The sequence below is a fragment of the Phyllopteryx taeniolatus genome, chromosome 14, assembly GCF_024500385.1.
Source record: "Phyllopteryx taeniolatus isolate TA_2022b chromosome 14, UOR_Ptae_1.2, whole genome shotgun sequence".
NCBI classification, from domain to species: domain Eukaryota; kingdom Metazoa; phylum Chordata; class Actinopteri; order Syngnathiformes; family Syngnathidae; genus Phyllopteryx; species Phyllopteryx taeniolatus.
The window spans coordinates 8,252,412-8,269,473 of NC_084515.1; the positions used below are offsets into that span (position 1 = coordinate 8,252,412).

General features: G+C 40.0%; 2 protein-coding genes across 4 annotated transcripts in view; one reads left to right on the top strand and one right to left on the bottom strand.

Moving 5' to 3' along the window:
• Positions 1–50: 50 nt before the first annotated feature.
• Positions 51–8,217, top strand: prpf38b (pre-mRNA processing factor 38B). 3 transcript variants are annotated; one of them, XM_061796470.1, is made up of 7 exons: positions 53–283; positions 402–457; positions 1,907–1,975; positions 3,188–3,339; positions 3,423–3,483; positions 5,512–5,747; positions 6,982–8,217. In XM_061796470.1, exons 3-7 carry the CDS (start codon positions 1,964–1,966, stop codon positions 7,655–7,657), a joined length of 1,137 nt encoding a protein of 378 aa, XP_061652454.1. In that variant the 5' UTR covers positions 53–283; positions 402–457; positions 1,907–1,963; the 3' UTR covers positions 7,658–8,217. The 3 variants fall into 3 exon arrangements, with proteins under 3 accessions (XP_061652450.1, XP_061652454.1, XP_061652451.1); XM_061796466.1 differs by having other exon boundaries at positions 51–457; XM_061796467.1 differs by having other exon boundaries at positions 53–457; positions 6,991–8,217.
• A 151-nt stretch (positions 8,218–8,368) lies between these two features.
• The window catches only part of LOC133488520 (uncharacterized), a 28,929-nt gene continuing 20,235 nt past the window's right edge, over positions 8,369–17,062 (bottom strand). The window contains exons 28-33 of the mRNA XM_061796463.1: positions 16,759–17,019; positions 15,421–15,681; positions 14,148–14,438; positions 12,892–13,131; positions 12,777–12,818; positions 8,369–11,210 (exon numbers count right to left, since the gene is read on the bottom strand). Coding sequence (XP_061652447.1) covers positions 10,927–11,210; positions 12,777–12,818; positions 12,892–13,131; positions 14,148–14,438; positions 15,421–15,681; positions 16,759–17,019 — 1,379 coding nt within the window. The 3' untranslated portion in view covers positions 8,369–10,926. The remainder of the gene's footprint in view (positions 11,211–12,776; positions 12,819–12,891; positions 13,132–14,147; positions 14,439–15,420; positions 15,682–16,758; positions 17,020–17,062) is intronic.

Below are 17,062 nucleotides of genomic sequence, written 5' to 3' on the forward strand. Positions count from 1 at the left end.
TGCCATTTGTTTAAAAAAAAAAAAAAAACTAGTCGACGAGCATCCAGTTCCGGTTCCTCTTCGCGGTATCATCGGCAGCACTTTCGTGACAACAACGACGACGGCGGGAAGTTGTTATCGTCGATTCGCCACCCATTTTGCACCGATAGCACATCAAACTGGGAACAATCAGGATTCGACGGAAGCAACACCGATGGATTTGTAGCTGGAAGGAGGCCAACCGTACTTGAAAAGCTCGGCGTCGCGGGATTTAGCCACCATGGCTAACCTCGGAAACCAGGCCGTGAGCAAGCCTGCGTCCGGAAAACATGGCAACGTACTGCCCCTGTGGGGCAACGAGAAGACTATGAACCTCAACCCAATGATTCTGACCAATGTTTTGTCCTCTCCCTATTTCAAAGTTCAACTGTATGAGCTTAAGACGTACCACGAAGTGGTGGACGAAATCTATTTCAAGGTAACGTTGGGCCTAAGCGCAGCTCGCCAGGCTAGAATAGCGTGTGGCTAACTGCTACGACGCTTCGAGTAGCTCAGAAGAAGTATTTGCGAGTCAGCTGTATATTTATTGTGTTATATATATTTAAAATACTTCACATACGTGTTCACCATTCTTAAAAACACAACGTGCCAAAATTACACTACTTGGGTATAATGCTAACGCTTGAAGCTGACTTCTAATAAATTAGCCTCAGTATGCTGTCGTAGAGCACCCACATTTTAAATACAATCAGATTTGTAGTCTTAAATGCTGTAAGTAACTCGAAATAGCAAGGCAATACATGTTCTAATTATATTTATAACTTTAAAAGGATGGCTTTGACTGAAAAATAGCCTACACTGGTATCAGTATTTAAACGAAATTTGGTGCCTTGTTTCCGCCATTGTGTACTATTCTTTATTTAAATATAAATGATCGAATTGACTCCAATATAGCCTACAGTGGTATCATATTTTAAGATAATTTTGTACGAGCACAATTTAAAGTTGCTGCAATTTAAAAGAAAATTGTTCTGCTGGGAAGGGCTTAGAAAACCATTTAAAATGATCTCAAAATTGAGATATCTGTAGCAATAAGGGAATTACAATTTTATATCAATTCACACTTTTCTTTAAAAAAAAAATGGTAATTAAGTAGCCTTTCGTGACCTTCCCTAACTAGGTTGACCATGATAATAATTCGAAGTATTATTTGGGTTAGCAAGAAAAATTCTTAAATAGAATTGCCACATCCAAAGATGTTAGTTAATAGAGCATTATGAGCCATAGCTGCATTTGGGGCCATTCCAAGATAACCCCAAACATACGCCTGTGATACGCTTGAGTATATTTGCAGGTGACAGTGACCGAATGAGTCATTCACTGTATGATACATGAACAAGTTGGTCAGTTTAAAAACAAAAAATAATTTTATTTTTTATTTTTTTGTCGAAAGGTTACACAACTATCATTCAAATATCAAACAATAAGTCTGCTAAATTAAATAGCATCACATCAATGTGTCAAATGGTTTTTGTGCCTTGAAATTTATTTTTTTGGTAAAATGTAAAATAAAAAATGTTACAGGTGTCAACCCATTTTAAATAATTAAAAATGTGATTTTACAACTATATTTTTGACAGTGAATCCCAAGGAATATCAGTCAATGAAAAGTGATTTTTTTAAACTTTTTTTGTTTTGTTTTGTTTTTTAGACGGCTCAGCCAGTCCAGTTGCAGAATAAAAATGGCCACCACTTCACCAGCATTTCTTTACATACTTGAATTTTAGGCTTTCTTGGCATGACTTTGTATTAATTGTTTACTTTTAAAAAGTAAAATTGTCTTTGAAATAGCCTATACGAGTATCAGAATGAATGCACGAAATTTTGGGCCTTATTGGCACGAACTTGATCATTGTGTCCCATGCAGGTGACTCACGTTGAGCCATGGGAGAAAGGAAGCAGAAAGACTGCAGGTCAGACTGGAATGTGCGGAGGGGTAAGTGAGAAGTACGTGCTTTTTCTTTTCCCCATCCTTAACCCTTCTGTAGTCCCTCCTAGCCTTACTGACATTATAGGATGGTATTACTAAGTTGAATAGACTTCCCGTGATACCCACTTCAGTTATTGTATTACATACACTACCATTCAGATTAGTATGTGTATAGTAGTAGTAGTATTAGTATTGGGGGCCAATAAGAAATGCCTTCATCGAGGACTACTTTAACAATGTCATGAAGACTGTACAGTGGTACCTCGACTTACGAGTGACCTGACTTTTTTGAGATAAGAGCCACCACTTGGCCTTTTTTTTTTAGTTACAAGCAAAAATTTGAGTTATGAGCATTAGATGAAGGAAGAAAACTTCACATCAAGCAGATGTTTGACAGATAGTGAACATTTCTTCCAATAATAAGTCAAGTGCTTGCTTTGAGCTGTTTGGTGCCTCTCCTTGTTGAAGTTTATTGTAAAACTAAACATAAAACAAAGAGAATTACACATTGTGGATGAAAACAAAAAGCAAACCTTTTGTCTTAAGGAAATCCAGCACCTTAACACTAACACACAATGTAAAATGCCATAGATAGACTAGTGACACTACTTTCAATGTAGCGGTAGTTATAAACCTTTAATCAGCAAGTATTTTGACAGAAATGGTGTAGCGACGACACATGTAGACAGACATTATAACAATGCTCACAAGTGTATATTTTTTATGCTCTGTGAAAACAACTTTTTACGGACAACTTATTTTTATGTATTATACTGCCCCTGGTCGGCAAGGCGCACGCACCAGAAGGAGCAGCACAATGTTCATTGCATTAAAGCAAAAAATCATGATGCACAAACTTTTTTTGTTCTATAAAATCAATTTGATTGTTATTACTGTATGTTTTTTGCAAAGTGCAATACTGTAGAGTATTATCTGTCTTATTAAAAAAAATATTAAAAAATTATGTTGGGGGTGCAGATTAATGGCCTTTCATTCATTTCAATGGGGAAAGGTGTTTTTAAGGTGAGAGTGCAGTCACAGAACAAACTTAACTCTTAAGTCAAGGCACCACTGTATTTCTGATTAATGTAAATTTGATCTTCATTGGGAAAAAAAACATTTTCCAAGGTAACATTTCTAAGTGAATGCAAACTTTTGAACGGTAGTGTATGTGAGAGTGTGCCAGTCTATAGATGTTCTTGACTTGATCCCATCTAGGTTCGTGGAGTTGGTACCGGAGGCATTGTGTCAACAGCCTTCTGTCTACTATATAAACTGTTTACACTCAAGCTGACACGCAAACAACTGATGGGCCTCATCACGCACACGGACTCGCCCTACATCCGAGCACTTGGCTTCATGTACATAAGGTATGATTCTCGTAGTCATTTGTGGTACACTTAACACAAATACTTGACATCCTGCTGTTGACATTTTTCTCTTGAATCTTTAGATACACACAGCCCCCGGCCGATTTAATAGACTGGTATGACGGCTTCATGGATGATGAGGAGGTATGTCATGCCTGGTAATACTTCCATGTTTCTATTTCTCTCCATTTAAATACATGCAATCCATGCATTGAAACTGACCAGCACCCCATTCTCCCGCTGTGATGTGCATAGCTGATTTTTCACCTTTGCCTTCATTTGGCTTAATTACCCGCAGTTTTGTCCTCTAAACCTGTGTAGCTAGGTTACTTGCTCACTGCCACGCTGCTGGTTGTTGTCAGGGTAAGTACCTTAAATGATGCAGAGTACATCTTTTACTAGTCATGTGTATTTTTTAAGGCATGTCCATATGCTTTTGACAAGATTTGACCAGGACTAGTTGCACAAAAGACCTTTCTATAATTGGCAATTGTATTGATGCACACATTGAAACCAATCATATAGATAGACTGGGTGTAGCTGCACAATCTGATGAGATCCAATATAATCACTGTATCAACAATTTCCTCATATATTTGCTTGGGCCCTTTACAGGTGCGTCTCAATGAATTACAATACAGCGGTGACCCGACTTACAAGGTTTTTGAGATGGCAACATTTGTTTGGCTCTTTAATTTATTTATGTACTATCCATTCTGTTTTGACGTGGCAGCAGTGAATTCAACTAATTTCACAATAGTGGAAAATAGTGAACAATGCTTCAAAAAAAGAAAGAGACCTCAAGCTCTTTATTGCCACTCCCAGCTGAAATTTACTGTCAAACTAAAACAAATAAGCAAATGACACCTTGTGTAATAAACTGATTAATACTAATAATAATTTAAAACAACCACACAGCCTTTGGAGTGTGCTATCTTAAAGCTAACGGTAAATAGCTTTTATGTTGCGGTGCTATAACCCTTTAAGCAACGGTTCAAACAACTGGTGCAGCAACACGTGGACAGACAATATATCAGTACTCTAGGGCTGCGTGATATTTTTAAAGTCACAGATATTATAGTGTGGAACGTGAGGTTGGCGACCCCAAGCGGGCAACAATAATAGCTGCACCTCACATGCATATTCTGTTATTTCATAATGCAAAGTACATTTTTATCCAATTAGTTGATTGGCTATTCGGTAGCTGATAGATTAGATAGCAGCCATATTGTCTGTATGTGTTGCTGTTTTACACCACTTGAAACTAAAAATACAATTATAAGCCGTGAAAGAAAATCACGTGTCAGAAGTAAGCATTGTCTTTTTAGAGACCGTATTTTTGATACGACTCTTCTATTGGATGTCATGAAATTGTTCAGCTGTGCCTAATGTTGTGGTTGGTGAATGTGTTTGATTCCAGGTGTGCAACCAGGCCTCCTTTGCTGTTCTGCATTCTATTTTATTGAAATATTCATATATCTCTAATATTCCTAATCCTACACAACTGGTTAATTCCCCTGTTTTTTTCTTTAGATGCCCATTGTGCTGCAGGTGAATTGGATAGTGTATCTCAGCACTGTTGGTTTGCGTGTGTGAGTGCAAAGCGGCTGTTCTCTACCTTACAAAGTCAACGATCATTTCAAGCGGGAGGGCGCGCTTGCCTCCCCCCGCTCACATCTGTGCTTCCACTGTAGCCTGTTGTCTCGTCACAAACTCTACAACACTCCCATTATGCTGAAGAGGGGTGAAGGAAGAGGCAGCTCATGTTACTTTCTTCCTCATTTTAGCACAGTGAGGACAGAGCTCAATGTAGTCCGATTACTCACCTCACCTACCCGCAATTCAAAAGTAGACGAAACCACTTGGTGGCGAGGAAGATGGGGTGTCACTAATCTGTTAACTTTTTACCATCACCAAAGCTCACCGTGTGAGTACAGATGTCTGAGAGCTTAGATGAGCCAAACTATGTGTGATACTTTCACCTTTTTCTCCTAAGTGGTAAAAGTAAAGGCAGACACATTTGACTAGAGAGATTAAGCTAGATGAACAGAGGTGAAGGCTCAGTACATGGCCATCACATATTGCCTTTTGAGTTGATGCAACAATGAAACGATGTGCCTGCTGATGTGTTAAAGAACGTACTGTCGGCTCCCCGCCGCCATTTGATTCCAGGAGCTGGACGTGAAGGCGGGCGGAGGCTGTGTGATGACCGTCGGCGAGATGCTGCGCTCCTTCCTCACCAAGTTGGAGTGGTTCTCCACTCTGTTCCCCCGCATCCCCGTGCCCGTGCAGAAGAGCATCGACCAGCAGATGAAGAGCAGGCCTCGTAAGGTGCCTCAGAAGGAGCCGCAGGAGGAAGAGGAGGCCTATGAAGAACAGGGGCGACAAGGGGAACGCCGTCGCTCCAGGTAACGTAGGAACCAGTTTCCAACTTTGCAGTAGTAACTATTTTCTGCACTTCAAATTCAGGCTGAGTGATCAGTCTATTTTATCAATTAATTTGAGACCATTACTTAAGATTTTATTTTGTCTTTATTTTTTTGCAACTTCCGTCATTCAACGCGGGTCGCTGCTAAGACTTGACCTGACTAGTCGACACATCGATACCACTACGCAGTGAAGATTATAACTTAAGCCGATTATTCGACAATCACGTGTTTTGATATTAACAAAACGGACGCCTCGCTGAAATCGACAGGTGTAGGGTCAACGCAGCAAATTAGCAGCGGTGCCTCAAACGTGGAAATATTTCACTAAAAATTAGGTCACTTCCAAAAATATGCAAGTATATCCTCAAATATAACAAAAGCACATATATATGCCCATATCCAAAATGCCCTTCTGTAACTGTGAAAAGACACGCATTACACTGTAGTGTCTGCTTAGACGATGAAACGAAGACAAGTGGAGGTCGATCAGTAACTTCTTTATTGTTAAAATAAACTTATTGTTACCAAAGAAAACATTCACTAGCATTTCTCTCAACTGTCAGCTTTTGTCCCGCATACACATGCTCACAATCCTCTTGCTCCTCCTCCTACGAGCCCCACTCCAGAATCACTCATGCAATCACCAATCACAGACACCTTCATAGTCTCACAAATAGTCAAATATTATTAAACACAACTGCAGGTTTGCTACAATAAATTATCGCAAAGCATTACCTATTGTAATGTGGGGAAAACGTATTTACTACTATTATGTACTGTAGCAACTGCAGTTGTGTGGTACATGAAGAGTTTTACACGTTCCAACTGTCTGCGAGGCCATAAAAGTATCTGAATGTGATTGGATGAGCGTCACCGAGGATGGCGGGGAAAGTGAGTGAGCTTGTTTGAAGGCAAAAGCGCACACAACAACAACAAAATATATCATCAATTAATCGTCGACTCGATTATCATCACCTTAGCATTGACGACCAAAAATCTGAAGACTCAGTCACAGAAATCATCGTGTGCTACATGAGGATGGCAACCCCAAGTAGACATCTGCACCTCAGATGGACATTGTTTAATTAGTGTTTATCTTATTAATGAATCGTTGCATAATAAAATCGAAATTATTTGATAGCTGCAGCCCTACTCTGATACATACTTAAGTACAAAAATCAGTGAATTATTTTATTGTTAATAATGGTGGCAGTCTTCCCAGGAGCCCCAGGCGGACGCCGAGCCCCAGACGCTCTCCGAAGCGGTCGAGAAGCCAGAGTCACCACCGCGACCGAGACCGCCACGGCCCCAGCTACGACCGCGAGCTGGAGAGGGAGCGGGAACGTCAAAGGAAGGAGAGGGACGCCAGGGAACGCGATAGGGACCGGGCGGACAGGGAAAGGAGACGATCCCGCAGCGCCGAACGAAACCACCAAGATCGGCGCGAGCGCCGAAGAAGCCGCAGCGGCAGCCGGGACAAAAGGAGCGAGCGCAAAGACAAGGAGCGAGACGGAGGTGATGACAGGAACAAGCGGAAGGAGCGGGACCACTACAGAGAGCGGCCCACGGAGAGGGACAGGTCCCGGGAGGAGAAGAAGAACAAAGGGGAAAGCGACGACAGGAGACACAAAGATGACAGGGAGAGGCACAGAGACGAGCGCAAGGCCAAGAAGTCGAGCCGGAGTCGGAGCCGGGAGAGGCGACACAAGAGTGGCGGTGATGAGAAGAGCAGGAAGCGGGAGGGCAGCCACAGCAGGGAGAAGGAACGAGACGGAGAACAGCGCTCGCACAAACGCAGTGGCAGCAGAGAGAGGAGCCATCACCAGAGAGAGGCCAGCAACGACCACAGCAAACACGGCGACCGACGAAGGAGTCCCAGCGTTGAGTAAATGGAGTAAACGCCTCTGTTTTTTTTTTTTTTTTTTTTTTTTTTTTTCTCTTTCTTCCTTATCCACTTCTCTCACAGACCAAATGTCACCTGGAATCGTCTTTACTTCTTTTTTTGCCTTTTTCACATCCTAGTAGGGCATCGTTAGTCTTCACTTGACATTGGAAAAGGGGCATTTTAATTTTGTACGGTTCGTTGTTTTGGCCCCTGGAAAATATGATTTTTGTATATATCTAATGTTTCAGAGACTTGTCTACACATCAGTGGCAGGATTTGCCTTCATTCATGTGGGAACAGTCAGGCTTAGCAAAATGCTACCATGTTTAGCCGCATAGCTTGATTTAAAAAAAATTAAAAGTCAATAATGCCTCAGTTTACTTCAAGGAGGAGGAAAGCGATTTTGTCCCTGATTGTCTGTAGACCACCGGAGAATGTTTTATCCCTTCAAATAGAGTTCGTAAAGGGTTCAATCAACTGACCCCACATTGAGACCCCTGCTTGTCATGTGTCTGGGTTGTTGCATTTTGTTTTCTAATAAAACACTTTTATGAATAATAAGAATCTTGTTGTTGCCTGGAAGAAATGTAAAGAAAGGATGTGGTAATGAATAGCAATAGAAAAAGCTTTCTTGGTTTTATTAGAACATTCTGAAAATACTCTATTTTGTCAATATACATTTAGATGAAACTGTAGATATTAACAATTCCTGATGTATTACCTTTTTGGACTAATATAAAGGTGAATAGCCAGATTCCCCACAGTGTGAAACTTTATCCAATAAGACGTAACAGTGCACATTTCTATAAAACAGACAGATTGTTGCAACCTGTACCCTAACAGGATGTGAGTTTTATATATATACACAATATGGACCAAAGTTATTGAAGGTGACATTGAAAATTTACAATTTCTTGTATGTAAATTTTTGGGTCACCAATCAAAATGTGAAATTACACAGCCAAATTGCCTGTTTCTAAAATTGTGACTGTGTTGTGAAATTCCACTGAACTTTGATAGAACAGTGGCAAATTTACAAAATCCTGCCCCCACACTGAGTTTACCTGCCCATGACTTGATGAACTGTCATTTTCAAGTGACGAAAGCACCATCATGGAAGGCAAACTAGTGCTAGTATTGGTTTCTGTTAAACATCACAAAATATTTGGCAAAACGTTCGGCGTGGTGGGCGGGGTTAGTGTGTGTGCAACATGCACGGATCAGCAAAATTCCAGTGTAACTGCTGCCTACATGAGTGAAAACAAAAATGATGATTTTACTTCATTATTCATTCACTCACTCCTTACTCTCTAATCACTAGATAGGATTTTGTGTGTGTGTGCGTGTGAACTACAACCCCAATTCCAATGAAGTTGGGATGTTGTGTTAAACATAAATAAAAACAGAATACAATGATTTGCAAATCATGTTCAACCTATATTTAATTGAATACACTACAAAGACAAGATATTTAATGTTCAAACTGATAAACGTTATTGTTTTTAGCAAATAATCATTAACTTAATTTTATGACTGCAACACATTCCAAAAAAGCTGGGACAGGTGGCAAAAAAGACTGAGAAAGTTGAGGAATGCTCATCAAACACCTGTTTGGTACATCCCACAGGTGAACAGGCTAATTGGGAACAGGTGGGTGCCATGATTGGGTATAAAAGGAGCTTCCCTGAATTGCTCAGTCATTCACAAGCAAAGATGGGGCGAGGTTCACCTCTGTGAACAAGTGCGTGAGAAAATAGTCAAACAGTTTAAGGACAATGTTCCTCAATGTACAATTGCAAGGAATTTAGGGATTTCATCATCTACGGTCCATAATATCATCAAAAGGTTTAGAGAATCTGGAGAAATCACTGCATGTAAGCGGCAAGGGCGAAAACCAACATTGAATGCCCGTGACCTTCGATTCCCTCAGGCGACACTGCATCAAAAACCGACATCAATGTGTAAAGGATATCAGCACATGGGCTCAGGAACACTTCAGAAAACCAATGTCAGTAAATACAGTTCGACGCTACATCCAGAAGTGCAACTTGAAAATCTACTATGCAAAGCAAAAGCCATTTATCAACAAGACCCCGGAACGCCGCCAGCTTATCTGGGCCCGAGCTCATCTAAGATGGACTGATGCAAGGTGGAAAAGTGTTCTGTGGTCCGACGAGTCTACATTTGAAATTGTTTTTGGAAATTGCGGACGTCGTGTCCTCCGGGCCAAAGAGGAAAAGAACCATCCGGACTGTTATGGATGCAAAGTTCAAAAGCCAGCATCTGTAATGGTATGGTGCTGTGTTAGTGCCAATGGCATGGGTAACTTACACATCTGTGAAGGCACAATTAATGCTGAAAGGTACATACAGGTTTTGGAGAAACATATGCTGCCATCCAAGCAAGGTCTTTTACATGGACGCCCCTGCTTATTTCAGCAAGATAATGCCAAACCACATTCTGCACGTGTTACAATGGCGTGGCATATTCTGCACAGCATGGCTTCATAGTAAAAGAATGCGGGTACTAGACTGGCCTGCCTGCACTCCAGACCTGCCTCCCATTGAAAATGTGTGGCGCATTATGAAGCGCAAAATACAACAACGGAGACCCCGAGTGTTGAACAGCTGAAGCTGTACATCAAGCAAGAATGGGAAAGAATTCCACCTACAAAGCTTCAACAATTAGTGTACTCAGTTCCCAAATGTTTATTGAATGTCGTTAAAAGAAAAGGTGATGTAAACACAGTGGTAAACATGACCCAGTTCCAGCTTTTTTGGAGCGTGTTGCAGCCATAAAATTCTAAGTTAATGATTATTTGCTAAAAATAATCAAGTTTAGCAGTTTGAACATTAAATATCTTGTCTTTGTAGTGTGTAGGTTAAATATAGGTTGAACATGATTTGTAAATCATTGTGTTCTGTTTTTATTTATGTTTAACACAACGTCCCAACTTCATTGGAATTGGGGTTGTATGTGGTCTGCTATAATACAGATGAATGATATTTAAAAATGTTTCGAGAGTAGGGAATGATGAATGATTCCAAAGGCTGTTGCTGCATTCGGAATCATCATTACCTACAACTCTAATCACGATATAGGAATTTTTAGAGTATTTTTTGAGTGATTGTGTTACAATACTTTTGCCCATATAGTGTACAAAGTAAAAAAAAAAAAAAAAAAAAGATAAATGTATGGATTGTCGTGTGATTTGGTTTGTCAGATTATGATCAGGCTTGTGTGTGGAAATATGGTGTTATGAATAATAATTGGCTATCTGGTTTGTCCTGTTTCCAAACACACAGGTTCCGATTCTGGTCCGACATCAGTGCCGTTCCTGGCAGACACTGTGAGGCAGTAAGCAGAGTCTGGGCTGAGATCGGTGAGGATGACGCGTTGCCCGAGCACCGTCAGTTCCTCCTGGGGGGACTCCGAGCCGCCCTGCTGCTGCATGATCAGCAGCTTGTATTCGGTCGCGGCGTCATCGTGGGCCCACTCGGCCACGACGACCGTCGATGTGGCCCGTGTGATGTTCAACACGGGAGCCGAAAGACCTCCTGAGTGTGGTCAAGGAAAAGACATTTGTATTTGAGCCACTGAGAACTACAGTGGGCTAACTCCATACCCCCGTCATTGTTAACTACAGAAAGGAATAGAGAAAAGGCATCTTTCAGATGGATACTGGTCCAAATCCAGGTTTGGTTCCAATTTTGACATGTAGGGGACAGCCTTTTATTGCACTCAGCACTTTTCCTGATTCATCAGTAATGTGCCAACTCCCATTTACAAGATGGTCACAGTGATTTAGCATGGTAGGAATCCACATGTTAGTATAAGCGAAGGTTATTTACAGTCTTTAATGATTTGATGGATGTTTGGACTTAGACCGCTACTGCACTAAACTTATTATTATTTTTTGGTCTAATCTGAGTCTGTTTCTTTTTTTCCACGCAAGACGATACTGACCGGATCCAATTTAAGAAACTGAGGATGAAGACAGTACCTTGGTTGTAGGTAAGTACAAACAATATGATCCAAAGTCATTGTATTTGGCAAAAAGACAAAGTCAGAGACAAACACAATTTCTGGACAAACAAGTATCCATAAGAAGTAATCATTTCCATATAAATGACCAAGACATGAATCCCTCAGATTTTATTGCAGCCATAAAAATATTTTTGCAAACAATATTTTTCACTCTTGTCCTCAGTGGCTCATTTTAAAAATCAGCTGAAAGTTCCTCAAATTCAATTCTATGTTTACAATATATATAACATTCAATTGCAGGGATAATTTTTATATGATTCTTTTTTTCCAAAAAAATGTTTTTGGGGAAGAAGCGGCCCATTTACATTGCTTTTACATCATTTCAAGCTATCCCTGGTCACACAAGTTACATGGAGAGTCATCGTTTTGGGAAACCAAATCTACGTTGTGGCCTGTGACCAACATAAATCTGGCATACCTGAAGCTGTTTTACTTCAAACATTCCATGTGTAAATTCTCCAATCAGCTCTAAAATATGAAGTGCAAAATGTGCAAAAGGTGCATGCAAAATAATTTTTATCCAGCAATTTTCTACAGCACTTGTCCTTATGTATATGGGTCATGGGGGACTGGAACCCTATCCCAGCTAGTGATGTGGTACAACCTGGACTGATCACCAGTCAATTGCATGGCCGACGTTTAACCCCCATTGTAAATTACATTTCTTTGCAAAACTATTTTATACATTCATCCATTATCATTCATTATTATTATTAAATTGTATTGGTCTGTTTTGTTCTATTTTAAAACTACAAGATTGGACATGTTCATTACACAGTTTAAGAATACCATATTTTACATAAAACATACCATCCATAAGCTTGCCTTATTATCTTGATTTATACTCGCTGGCCACATTTATAAAAATTAAATTAGGCAACCAAATAATTAGGAACACCTCTTGATATGATGTAATGTAGTTCTACACCACTGCAAACTCCAACAACAATAATAAACATTTATTATTATTAATTAAATGAATACCTAATTTAATCATTATCAAATAGAGTGACCCGTAAGTGTGTGTATGCATGAAGTGCAGTGATTCCCAACCACTGTTTAAGCATGCAACTTACCACGCTCACTGAGGTCCCTTTTTCTGACTTCATGTGGCCCCACTAAAGAGAAGGTTGGGTGAGAATCTGAAAACTGAATTGTTGAAATACTGGACACTGTTTTTCCATCTCCTACCAGCCGTGACGGTCGATCCTTGGCTTTCTCCGGCCGCGTTGCTGGCGGTAATCAGCAGGTCTGAAGACAAAATGTTGATGAGCAGAAAGCAGGACAGGCCTGTGGTGGTGCACAGTCGGGAGCCGAGTGAGATATTCTGCTTGTACACGGTGTAAGTGGTGGCAAACGCTGAAGAACTCCAGGAAACTCTGGCGGCTGAGCTGTTGCTACTGTATTGCACCATGGACGGCTGACAAGGAGCTGAGGGCATAGGAATCAGATGTGAGTCTTTCAATTTTGTCTACCATTATATATTTCATCAGACACTACATTAGGTACACCTGCGCAGGGGTTCTCAAAGTTTTTGAAGGGGAGATATTTTTCCAAGGACCCTCTCATAATCCTAACATGAATTAAATACAGTATGACTACCATGTGTACCGCTAAATTCCATTGGGATTGAAGAATTGCCCATTTTTTCATACTGTTATGATAACAAAACATTAGCCTATGTAATATCAAAGTTGCCAAAGTCACTTTTGAACGTTTTCGGAAAAGAAGGATGAACACATGAAAATTCAAGAGGAGTGCAGTTGCCTTCATTCAACTTTTGCCGAATTTTATTACCTGAATGACATTGGTATTTTTGATTGATATTGTCACAGTTAACCCTAATGCTAAGTTAAAAATGGCAATTACAGTACTAAGATAATAAAATTAGTAATTTTTTTTGGGAGAAAAAGTTGGAATGTTATGAAAATAAATATACTTTTTCAGAAGAAAAAAGATCATAAAAATAACCAAGAAAAAAAGTTGCAATCCTATGTGAAAAAGTCATAATTTTACATGAATGAAGTTGTTTTTACAGTTAAAAAGGGGAGAAAGTCACAGATTAGCCAGTGACTTTCAAAAATACAACTTTATTCTGGTCCTGTTGTGCCTTTTATTCTGTAAAAGATGCCTTCATCCTTTAAAACATAAAACTTCTGGAATTTGAAGGGTTAAAGAAATAATGAATTGATATTTTATACTAATGGCAAGAACTGATGTTAGTTAACAACTATCGAGTACAAGCATACAAAAAAAAAAAAACAAAAGGGGGGAAAAAAAGGAAGCGGCAGTAAAACTGGCCTGATGGTTAAATCAATAAGTCGTTGTACGTTATTGTTGTTGTACGTTTATTTAAACTGCTGTGTATTGGATTCCACTGATTGCAGTGTACCTAATCAAGTGTCCACTAAGTGTAAGGGCACATAGATGTCAAAGTGTTCTTCTACCTGTTGTATCATTAAGAGGCACAGACTGGTTGCTGAGTCCAGCCGTGTTCCTGCTCTGCACTGTGGCAACATAGTAAGAACCGCAGGGAAGCGGGATTTCAAATGAGGTCCTGTTTGTCCAATAGGAGGACACCTCAAACTGGGCCTGGTTGTCTCCCAGCAGGTTCCCCGTTAACCTCAGCAAGTACTGCGTCTCCGCGCAGCTTATGTCTGTCCAGGTGAATCGCAATGTCTGGATCGCCATGTAGATCATCATAGGCTGCACCTCAACACCGTCTGGAGGACATGGAGCTGAAAAAAAGATGGCGTGAACTTCCTTTAGCAACCATTTTCACTTGACTGGCTAAACATATTTACCCTTCCATGCCATTCCGGTCAAATTTCACTAATTTTTACATTAACTTGACAGAAATAAAAAAAACATCTTAAATGTCATTCTTTCACCCTGAAAAGTGATAACTTTTCATAAAGCTACTTAATATACACAAAATGAATGTATTTTAAAATGTCATTCTTTTGTACAAGTGCTACAAAGTGTGTATACACAGAGGCTGTTCCAGATCAAATATGACCCATGTCTACTAAATTTGAGGATTTTAGAATGACCAGTGATTTAAATCAAGGGAAATGGTGGCAATAGCAGGAATCGTGAAGCTGTGAGACTGTGCATGGCATAAATGTGTGTACTTGTAATGGGACAGTGGTAATAATGCTCAAGAGAGAGCAGTCCTGAGAACTGTTTGTGTTTCCACCACATGCCAAAATTGGCATTCCCTTTTCTGTAAAACATTGATTAAATATTAGTCGTCCATGTTTTTTTTTTTTTACTGTCAGACGGGCTTTTGTAACACATCTGTAGTTCATGATCTGATATAGACAATAACTATGAGGATACAGGTACATCTCAATAAATTAGAACATGGTCGAAAAGCCAATTTATTTCAGTACTCATACTTTCATGAAATACTTTTCAGAGGGCAAATTCCTGCCTAATTTTGACAAAAACATTTTCATTGTTTCTTGATTGTTTGTCACATAATATTGTAGTTTCTAGAGATGGTGAAGTTTGGGTTTTCATTTCATAAGCTATAATAATCAGAATTATACATACATGTATATATCTTTAAAAAAATACATGAAATATTTCACTCTGAGTGTGTGTAGTGCATGTCTATATCATCTATAACTACCTAACTGACCCTATTCTAATTTAGTGTGATGTACCTGTATTCCTGACCCGGAACATACTGTGTACATGGAATAGAGTAGCTACCTGCTCCTCTCTGCACCGGCTCACTGAAGGAGCTGTTGCACGTGCCGTCTGAGGCCTGGACGGTGAAGTTGTAAAGCGTCCCACAGTCCAGATTGGGAATGGTACAGGCGTGATAGGTGCTGTGACAGTAGAGCATATCTCCGCTCCATGCCTGAGCACAGCCGTAGTAGTCCACAGCGTGATTACCGGGGGTCCATGCGAGCACTGCAGACTGATTACTGCAGTGGAAGGTCACCGACAGACCTTCAGGCTGACAGGGACCTGCACAACATCGAGAATGAACCACAAACTGTTAGTTGCAAAGGTGGGTAGGGAAGCCAAATATTGTTACTTTTAGAATAATATGACTTAAGTAAAAGTAAAAAGAAGGCCTCCAAATAATTACTTGAGTAAGAGTAAGAAAGTACTGAGTAACTAGTGCGTAACTTTTGATTTATTTTTTCAATCGGAGCATGAATGTCAAATAAAATAAAAATAATAAAATTAAATATGGATGTGCAAATTCAGATATTGCTGAACAATATCACTTCATCTAAAAAATAATGAATACAATCTTTATAAAATAAAATCTTTGTAAAATAACAAATTATGGCAAATTCAGCTCCAAGAAATGGTCTTATACTATATTGTTTCTACTTGTTAAACGGCACAATACTGTAGGCTCACCAGGCAGATTACAAAAACAGGAACACAGCTGCAGTGGATATAAAAAGTATACACACCCCTGTTCAAATGCCAGCTTTTTTGTGGTATAAAAGATTTTTGACAACTGAAATAAATGTGAATGTGATTGACTTGGACTTGATGTTTAACTTGCTGCGTTCTTGGCCAGGTCACGACTGCAAAAGAGATGTTCTGTTTTAACTGGTCTAAGACTTTGTGTGCGGACATGTGACTTTCTTGTGTTCTTTGATTGGTGCACTTGGGTCAAACATCACTGTGGGAATCATGGTGGATTGGCGCAACGGCGCCCGATGCAGAAGTAAAAAACGAAAGTCTGAAAATAGATCGCGCACGCATTATTGATAAATGAAAGTAGTGAGTGGCATGTAGATCATTGTACCTGAGTAAAAGTACCGTTTCTTCTTAACATAAATACTGAGCAAAAGTAAAAAGTATGCTTCATTAAAACTACTCTGACAAGTAAAATGTATCCAAAATGTTACTTGAGTAAACGTAATGGAGTAAATGTAACGTGTTCTTAGTTGCCATTGTGGTTTTGTTCATAAACACAACAATGTCAAGGCAGAATAGTACTGTAGTTTTCGACCTAAGTGGTTGATAACACGCCTTCTTTTCCATACAAAAGTGCCACCAAAAAAATTACAGGATACATACCTGTGCTGAAGGTAACATTGTGACTGGCCTCGCTGGTGCAATTTTTATGGCTGGCTGTCACTTGCACTGCGTACTCCTCATCACAGTGCAGCCCAGACAAGCTACAGTTAGTGTAGGAGCCAACACAGGTGTGCGTGTGTCCGTCCGCCGCCTTTGCGACAACATGGTAGGTCGTGGCCACCGGGGAAGAGGTCCATGACACCAAGGCGCTGTGGTCCTCACATGAGGCGCTGACATTTACCTCTCTAGGGGAACACGGCTCTGAGAAGAAGATTGGTACTGTAAGAAGTTTCTCTTGTCTAAT

Excerpts from the sequence above, each read along its gene's own strand:
- prpf38b (XM_061796466.1), top strand. The coding sequence starts at position 260 with ATGGCTAACCTCGGAAACCAGGCCGTGAGCAAGCCTGCGTCCGGAAAA. Across the intron at positions 458-1,906 it reads TGGACGAAATCTATTTCAAG|GTGACTCACGTTGAGCCATG; the intron begins GTAACGTTGGGC and ends TGTCCCATGCAG. Across the intron at positions 1,976-3,187 it reads AGACTGGAATGTGCGGAGGG|GTTCGTGGAGTTGGTACCGG; the intron begins GTAAGTGAGAAG and ends GATCCCATCTAG.